The sequence below is a fragment of the Puntigrus tetrazona genome, unplaced genomic scaffold (genome assembly GCF_018831695.1).
Source record: "Puntigrus tetrazona isolate hp1 unplaced genomic scaffold, ASM1883169v1 S000000939, whole genome shotgun sequence".
NCBI classification, from domain to species: Eukaryota; Metazoa; Chordata; class Actinopteri; order Cypriniformes; family Cyprinidae; genus Puntigrus; species Puntigrus tetrazona.
In genome coordinates this window covers 346-9,555 of record NW_025048539.1, presented here as the reverse complement: position 1 = coordinate 9,555, position 9,210 = coordinate 346, and the positions used below count along the sequence as shown (strand labels likewise).

At 35.5% G+C, this 9,210-nt stretch overlaps 2 protein-coding genes across 2 annotated transcripts; one reads left to right on the top strand and one right to left on the bottom strand.

Moving 5' to 3' along the window:
• Positions 1-88: 88 nt before the first annotated feature.
• Positions 89-5,295, top strand: LOC122335895 (the record flags this gene model as incomplete). Its single annotated transcript, XM_043233660.1, has 7 exons — positions 89-433; positions 903-1,031; positions 1,147-1,174; positions 2,633-2,847; positions 4,208-4,519; positions 4,623-4,748; positions 5,285-5,295. Coding segments are annotated over 7 exons (1,166 nt in total), but the record flags the coding sequence as incomplete, so codon positions are not given.
• Positions 5,296-6,869: 1,574 nt separating this feature from the next.
• On the bottom strand, positions 6,870-8,265 carry LOC122335896. The gene is made up of 4 exons (XM_043233662.1): positions 8,111-8,265; positions 7,628-7,948; positions 7,098-7,391; positions 6,870-7,012 (listed from the first exon to the last, which is right to left on the bottom strand). Exons 1-4 carry the CDS (start codon positions 8,124-8,126, stop codon positions 6,870-6,872), a joined length of 774 nt encoding a protein of 257 aa, XP_043089597.1. The 5' UTR covers positions 8,127-8,265.
• Between the last annotated feature and the right edge of the window lie 945 nt (positions 8,266-9,210).

Sequence of the window (9,210 nt, the reverse complement as noted above, 5' to 3'; positions counted from 1 at the left end):
TTTACACTTATGCCACATATTTTTACTCAGCATTACTGTGTAAGTTTCATCTTGCTCTGTGCAACACCTCTTTCTCTTTGTTCCTCAGGTGTGTTTGGTGCTGCTAAAGTGTCTGTGTCGGTATCAGTGGCGAAGGGAGATTCTGTCACTTTACACACTAATGTTTCTGAACTACAGAATGATGATATAGTAGAGTGGATGCGTGAAGATAATGTCATCATAGCTGAAGTTAAAAACAAGAAACATCAAATTAAAACCAACAACCCAAGAAATAATTCTAATGAGAGTTTCGACAGCAGACTGGTGCTGGACCATAAAACTGGTTCTCTCACTATCGTAAACATCACATCTCAAGATGAAGGAATTTATATAGTAGACATCTCATTCGCGGGTGGACATCTAATATCCAAGAATTTCCGTGTTACTGTTCATGGTGAGTGACCCAAGTTTTACATGTGTTTTATATTTTGTTTTAAATAAAAAAAATAAACACACGAAAAAAACAGCAGCTGACAAAGTCGTCATATTTTTATGTCATCTAATAAATAGGTAAAACTCATAGAAGCCAGTCGATCAGATCTTTTTCACAAAATTTAAAGCTTTTTTTTAATTCAATTACTATTCTCTTGATTCATCTACTATTTTTTGTGCCTTTATGTATTTTTAATGTTACACATTTTAACTAATTAATTAATTTATGTTGTGTGTTTTCAACAGTGAATGTGTTATGCCAAATTAAAATATGAATTGTCGATGGATTGCCCTTTTATTTTTTTTTCTTTCTTAATAACATTACCTATACAGGAAATGATTGATAACACCATTTCTTTATGTAATTGCTTGCGATGATGAAACTATGTTTTAAACTGGGTTTGTTCTCCACGTATTTGTTGTTGTGACAGATGATGTGCACTCAGTGTCAGTGATGGAGGATGATTCTGTCACTTTACACACTGGTGTTACTAAAATACTGCGAGATGATGTGATACAGTGGTTTGGAGATCGAGGCGCCATCATCGCTCGCTTAACCTGTTAACAGTCACCCCTCTCACTGAGCTCATACCCAAATGTAACCTTCACAAACTAAAAAGGTTGCAGTTTATTAACCATTTAGGCTACGTGCACGACTGTAGTCTCTTTAAAAAGATGGTAGTTATGAGTTAAGTGTTCAGAAGTGAGAATTCTTTATAGTGTTTATAGTGTGAGTAAAAAAAGCTTAAGCGTATTGAAATGTAAAATGTATTAAAATGTTCCATTCATTTTCAATAAAAATATATAGGAATGGCTATACAAAACTGTGCCAGAGCAACTGAAAAAAGCAATAATGTGAAAACCACAAATATGGCAAATTTATCCGTAAATTTGAATGGGGTTTTAATTAAAAATTAGATTAGTGCTAGCTTTTTTCTCGTATGGGATGTACAATTGAAAATGGCATTCTGAGTGAATAATATGATCTTCCATGTCCTTATTCTACTGGATTATTTACTTATTTTCACATTTATGCCTGTGCTATATTTTTCAAATAGCACTGTGCACACAACAATATAGAAAAATGAATGCATAAGTTAAAATAAGTAATCAACGTTATTGATTTTGCCTTACAACAATTTGAATCTAAAAGTGTCTTGATTGACAAAATCGATATTAAATCATACACTGTAACTCTACTCATACATGTGACTTTATGGTGTCTTGAGAATATGGTTACATTTGTTTGAGTGACCTGACACAGCATCATTGACTAAACCAATAAAGTGAGCTTGAGGGAATTTTTTGTTTTTCTAAACAATAAAAAAGCGGGGATAAACTTTTGGAAACCTGTTAGAAAACACTCATTGTTTTTTTCTTTTTTTGTGATTTTGTTACGTTAGTTCTGCATATATTAAACAAAGCAAATATTAAGATGTACTAATGCAGGTGTTTTAACTGCAAAAAGTCCATACTTGGAAACATACATGACTAAAACGAATAAAACCCAATTATAAACTATCTATATAATCTCTGTAGTTATCTACTCATTCGCTGCATTTTGCGTCTGAACTGTATTAGCTTTAAATCGGCTTAAATATTGCAGAAAATATTATAGGTCGGGCATATTTGGCATCAGAAAAGCCGGTGGCGCTGTTAGAATATTTTGAATGAACGGCCAATCAGCTCTGCAGAAAGAACAATGGGGGCGGAGTTATTCTGTACATAAGACTTTCAAACCTGATAATACAGCAATTTGATACTGAAATACGCATCGGAGTGCGTAACTTATGAAAAATATTGAAGTAATTAGAATTTACTCATAGGAAATACTAAATAAACAAAGCGGCGATGTCGATATTCTTCCCAAATTACCACTGTTAAAACAAACAAAACAAAATATTTTATTTTTTTGCAATATTTCCATGACAGCTACACTGACGCTAGCGTGCTTGAAGTCATCACTCATTGTCACTGGACTAAAACATTTAACAATTCCCAGTTTCAGTGTTCCATGAAATGGTGGCAAATCCCATTGCTAATTAAAATTACGTTATCGCTTTAGGAATACGGCAGTAGGCATCGAACTCTGAAACTCTGAGCTTTCGAATAACACGTTGTTTGTCGCTTTTAGTTAAAACTTTATTGTTAAAATCATTAGTAAAAGTAAACAAAAGAACTTTGGAACCAGCTACGGTCTCGAGCAAGTTAATGGATTAAACAGCGCTGGCGACTCGGGATGGAGTAACGCTCATCTGAGTAATAAGACCGGAGATCTCACCATCAAAACCATCCAAATGAAACAATCTGGAGTTTATAAAGTGGAGATCAACACCAACACTATGGTATTACACAGGAAATTCAAAATTACTGTTGGTGAGTAGCTTAAATGTTATTTAGCCTAAATATTTAAGACTTTTTTTTTTAGAAAGTATATCAGTTAACCTATTTGCGAATATAGTTAAAACTTAAACGTACACTGGAATTGAATAAAAGTTTAATATTAAAGAGTGAGCAGCCAACTAATATGTAAGTTAATTAACCGACAGCGTGCCTCGAAAATGTTGCCTTGAGAAATTTACTCTTTTAAGATTTAAGAAGTCTCGGCGAGTAAGTATAGGGCTATGAATAGTACGCTAAATAAAAAACGAAAACTCGTGGTATTTCTTCGAAAAAAATGGATTTTGGGTTATATATGACACGCGTGTTTAAGGTGCGTATAATACTCAGTTTTCGCGGGCATATGAAACAAAATATGTTTGGCGTGCATATGATACTTATAATGGAGCAAAGTTAGATCTTACAACAATGATCCTAAAATACGCATTACAAAATAAACACAAAAATGTGTCACTGAGTACACAATGAAGCTTCCATTGCGTGCCCAGTCCTCTGACCTGAACCCTATAAAAAAAATTTGTATAGAGCTGTGAATCTAAAGGATCTGGAGATGTTCGGTATGAAGTCTTCGACCTCCTGTCAGATGTTCTCCAAACTCGTCAAGCATTAGGTGCAGACACAGAGCTGTTTTGAAAGTTTTGAATAAAAGAGAACCATTAATTGTATGTTAGAGTAAAACAAATCTTGTTCTCCATTGAAAGGTTATATGTTGTACGTTTTTTTAAATAAAAGATCAACTGAATAAACAACGCAGATTTATTTTCACAGCCTTTTATAGTTAATACTTACCAAGTGTACCAACAATTCCACAGTTGTATATATTTTTCATATTGGAGTTGTAATGCTGTCTCAGTAATAATTAATAATGTGTCCAAAACAATCCTACAACCTTATACTGCCTTGTTGTACAGTGCACAATGAGGGGGTGGACTCAGCAATCAAGTTAGGTCTCATTAGTTTCAAGTTAGGTTCTTTGGAGTTAGTTTCTCCAAAGAAATATGTAAACACAGCAGTGATGTTGATATGCTTCTTAAATTACCATCATCATCATAAAATCTATTTGTAGTACTAGTTTTTCCTTCTTAATAACTATTGTTATAGTATCAAAACATTACATTACTGCACCAATACTGGGCTTCAAAAGCTTTTGGAGAGCAGAAAAAAACAAAGAGACAAATTACTTTAGTCTTAGAAATATTATATGTATTTGGCTAATTGATATAGGACTTTTTGAAAGTGCATCTAAAATATTCCCAAATTATTCCGTGTTGAATCCTCTGTGATATGAATTTAATATCTGAATTACCTGTTCTTTCTTATATGTTATTGTTGATAGGTGCCTCAAAGATTATGTCAGTGAAGGAGGGAGAATCTGTCACTCTACACACTGGTCTTATTGACATACTAAGATATGATCTGATATCATGGAAGTTTGAAGACGATCTTGTTGCTGAAATCAATAAAGGGACTAATCGGTTCCTAGTATGTGAAAATGCTGACGTGAGATTCAAAGGCAGACTGCAGCTTAATGAAAAAACGGGATCTCTCACCATCAGCGGCTCTGAAACCACAGACTCTGGAGATTATCATTTAAATATGAGCAACCAAATCTGCACCTTGCACAGGACCATCATTGTTACTGTCAAAGGTGAGTATTACAAACACTGGTCTATATGTTTTCTATTAGATCTGTGATGACAAACCATAACAAAAATAGACAATATTCACTCACACTAATTGTCTAATTTTAGCCACTGTAACACCAAAGGGCTTCACTGAAGAACCAGGTCTTCACCCAGTTTATACAGCACTGATATGTGTTTGTATAGTCTTAGTTGCAGTTACAGTTGCTTTTGTGATTTACTGTCACCGCAAGAGTAAGTATTTCCCACAATTTTCTAACATGAAAGAACATCAGTGAAATAATCTTATTATTAAGATGATTATAAATTAAAGGCATTATACTGAAAGACCGTAAGCTGTGTCTGAGAAAAATTAACACAGCTGCAATCTGTGTTCGATCTCAGCACTATTTCAGAAATGTTGTGTATTTTGCTGTTTTTATACCAATGCTTGTATGAAATTTGTGCATTGAGATGTTAAGCATCATCACAAACGAAAAAGAAAAATATATAGAAATTTTACATACAATGCTGATCTTCTACAGTACCTTACTTCAGAGCAAACAGTGTATACAGGTGCGTCTCAATAAATTATGTCATAAATTTCAGTAATTCAGTTCAAATTGTGAAACTTCATGAACTCCAAAATTAGGAATACTTCATAAAAAAACAAAACTTCACCAAAAAAACAACAATAAAACAATTTGGCCTTCTAGAAAGTATGTATTCAATACTTGTTAGGGGCTCCTTTTAGCCCAGGTAAGACGCCTCTGATGTTGTCTGTGGTTCAGGAGTGGCTTAACAAGAGGAAAACGACAACTGTAGCCAAATTTCTCAATAGCCTCAGCCCATTCCTTGTGAAGTTTAGTCAAATTCTTGAATCGAGTTTGCTTGACAATCCTCATAAGGCTGCGGTTCTCTTGGATGCGCATCTTTTTCTACCACACTTTTTCCTTCCGCTCAACTTTCTGTTAACATGCTTGGATACAGCACTCTGAAGAACCAGCTTCTTTGGCAATGAATGTGTGTGGCTTACCCTGCTTGTGAAGGGTGTCAATGATTGCCTTCTTGACAACTGTCAGATCAGCAGTCTACTCTATGATTGTGTAGCCTAGTGAACCAAACTGAGAGACCATTTTGAAGGCTCAGGAAACCTTTGCAAGTGTTTTGCAAGTGAAGCTGATTGGCTGATTGGCATGTCGCCATATTCATGAGATCGTGAATTGGTGGGTTTTTGCTAAATGTGAGCCTAAAATATCATGATATTACTACATGCATTTCCCAGTTTGAGTAGAATTACTGAAATGAATTTATCCATGACATTCTAATATATTGAGCTGCATCTGTACATACAAGTTTGTGCTACAAGTGTGCTATTGTATATCCTGTCAAGCCAATGTTGTGTTTTCACACGTCTTTTTTCCAGTCCTAATAAAATATGTGTTTACTTGCAGAAGAAGGAATGATCTAAGCAGGAACTCCAGTGTAGTAAAATACCTGTGAGTGTTTCACTGTTTTCTTTATGTGTGTCCATGTACTGCAGGATTTAAACTATATTCTAACTGTATTCATTGCTGTGTTTCTTCCTGTATTTTTATAACAGGTTTTTATGAAGATCAACTGAATCAACCTCACGATCAGCATGACCCTGTGCATAACCAAAGTAATAATATCAAAAAGTTGTATAAATGAATGCAAGGTTTGGTTGATGTATAAGTTTGCATTACACACTGGTCAGTGTATTCTTAATTTGTATTTGAGAGACAAAATGTACATATCTTTGACTCAAACTGTGCAGCACCACATGTATGAGAACATTGTTCTTTTAACAGCTTTAAATGTAAGTTTTTTTCTGTATTTATATTTTGCGTTGTTTCCCTTTTGTATGTTATTAAAACTGAAATGCTAAATATGGGCTGAATGGATAGATCTACATCAGTGTCTGAATATTTCACAAATAATGTTAAAAATTCATCCAAATGAACGTCATAAAAATATAATTTAAAGATTTCATTTCATAATGGGTTTATTAAATGTGTTAAACCATGTAGTTATTCAATTCAAATATATATATTTGTCTTCCAAAAAAATATGAACAGATAAGGAAAATATATCATAAATAGGCTGAAATGATATAGGCTATATTTCTGTTTTTAAATGTTGATTAAAATGTTGTTTTTTTTGTTTAATCTGTAGGTTGTTTGAATGGGCACTTGAATAGGTACTGATTTTACATGTGCAAACTGTCACTTTTTTTAACTGTATATCAAGGTTGGCATGAGACTGTCACTGAAATAGCCTAAATATAGAAAGAAATATTAAACAATGTTGAGAAAGAAACAAACTGTTTATTGTTGCTATACAATATCAAGTGCATCACTGTTTTATTGTCCGTGATCTTCCGAACCTTCTGATGTCATAAACTAGTACAACAACAGCGGCCGCAGCAGCCACACTTATCAAAGCAGTGACGACTAATCGGATCACAGCTTCGGGAGAGTCAAAACAAAGGCCGCAGTCTAAGGAGAAACAATGAATGAAGCACTAAAAAAATTATAAAAACTGAAATTTTTGCAGAAATGCACAAAACTAAATGTAGACTACCTGAATGTATTTGACAGAGTTTGCTGATGTCCAGATGTGTGGTCTGGTGGCTGATAGAATTGTTAACTACACAGCTGTAGGTGGTTTTATCCTGATAGTTCACCTCCAGAGGTAGAGAGAGACTGATGCTGAGGTCAGACAAACCGATGCTGGACAATAAACTGTTTCCTTTGTACCAGGAGAGAGTCACATGACTCACATTTAACACTGAACACAGGAAGATCCTCGATGTTCTTTCAGGCGATAAAGCGCATCGTGAAGTATCACTGAAGATTACAGGAATAGACACAGGAGCTGGGAAACACAAAAAAGGGGGAAACATAGACAAAACTATCCAGAGAGCACACATACATCTCCAAGATATAGAAATGTTGATCTGGAAAGCAACTGCTGTCTACAAACATTTGAGACACGTCTTTCAGATTTATGTGCATTCTAATACATCTTAAAGACATCTAATAGACGTCTACTTGACATTAGAGAGATGTACGTGTGCTAAAGATTTATTAATATTTACAACCTCATCTCACCATAAACATTGACAGTGAATCTCTTGGTCGACTTCTTATTCCTGATAATAATGCTCAGTTGATAAACGCCGTTGTGTTCCTTGGAGACTTTTGTGACGGTGAGATCTCCAGTCTGTCTTTCGAGTCGCAGTCTGTCTCTAAATTTCTTGTCATCGAATGTAGTAATGTTTCCCGCCGCTATTCTGGTTAAACGAGTTCTGCTCGACCCAAAGCGCCACTCGATCTCATCATCACTCTGTATCTCTGTAAGACCAGTACGAAGAGCGAAAGACTCTCCCTCCATCACTGACACGACCTCATCCGTCTCAACACCAAACACTCCTGAAGAACAAGATTAGATTACATACACGTCCTTAAACCCTACAGAGCAGCCCTCTACAGATGAGTCAAAAATGTGTAACTCACCAATCAAACGCACAACAAATAAATAAAACAAAACGAGAATCATGTTCTTCAGCCGTGTTCAATAAAACCGTACACTACCTTTAACTACCGACATGAAACATGTAGTGTCGTGTCTTTAATGCGGTTCCATTATCGTTGGCGCTATGTCTAGAGCCAGGAAGAAAATCTCCTCAGCCAATCAGAAATAAACAGCCCCCTCAGATACATGTTGTGGTTTAGTTTCACATCCCTTAGCTTTTACTAACAACACAAAACAGTAAGTCCTGCAGGCTGTACCATTTGTTTCCATAGATACGGCATAGCTTGGGATAGTCGCAGTTTTTACAGTGGAATGGAAATTGTGAGTAAACACAATCGGTAAACCGCACACATGCAGTAGTAAAGGAGCAAGACGTCTGTCCACCCAACAGAAGCCACGTTCATTTGGATCAGTCTGGTCTGAATTAAACTCAGACCACAGAAGGTTTCGCTTTGACTCAGAAATGAAACTGCTTGGGCGCGCAAAGCATACAGTGGAAACAAGACGTTTTTTGCAAAAAAACTCCATTTAACACTTAGGAGTCAGTCACCTTGAGATTTATGATCACAACAACAACAGAAGCCCTTCACTAAACAGATATCTGGAGAAATGCACTTTTCTTTGTTGAGGTGTGTTTGACGGAGTTGGAGCTGCAGGGCAGTGGATCTCCAAGAGCATGGTTGGAGACCTGCTTTAAGATAAAGATCCCCTACTCTCTGAATGTATGCCTGAGCATCTCAAAACGAGATCTGTTCACTGATCTAATAGCTTCAGTGTGTCTCGGTTCTTGTGGGGTTTTTTTTTTACTCATCTTCTGTTTAGACTCTACAGGCAACAACAGCACTGACAAAACCTCTCCCTTCTTGTCAAACCACAGCCTTCAACGGAAGAACAAGTTTGCACATCAATTCTATGTTTGTGCTTCTCCTTTATACTGCCTAAACCTTTTTTTTTTTTCTTTTTGGCACTTTGAGCTCCATTGACCACATCCTGTATAGTTGTTTGACTTTATCTCAGCACACGCAAATTGAACGTTAATGCTGTTATTGCGTATTTAATGAGATTTTAAAGTTCTTTAAAGTATTTTTATTAATGCAATTATAATTATACATTTCTGGGAAGACAACACTATTGTGCAGTTTTATTATTTTTGTTGATT

What these genes read in the sequence shown, in the direction of transcription:
- LOC122335896 (XM_043233662.1), bottom strand. An exon ending in ATTCACTGTCAATGTTTATG is followed by an intron (nt 7,392 to 7,627) that starts GTGAGATGAGGT and finishes TGTGTTTCCCAG; the next exon opens with CTCCTGTGTCTATTCCTGTA. An exon ending in ACTCTGTCAAATACATTCAG is followed by an intron (nt 7,013 to 7,097) that starts GTAGTCTACATT and finishes GTTTCTCCTTAG; the next exon opens with ACTGCGGCCTTTGTTTTGAC.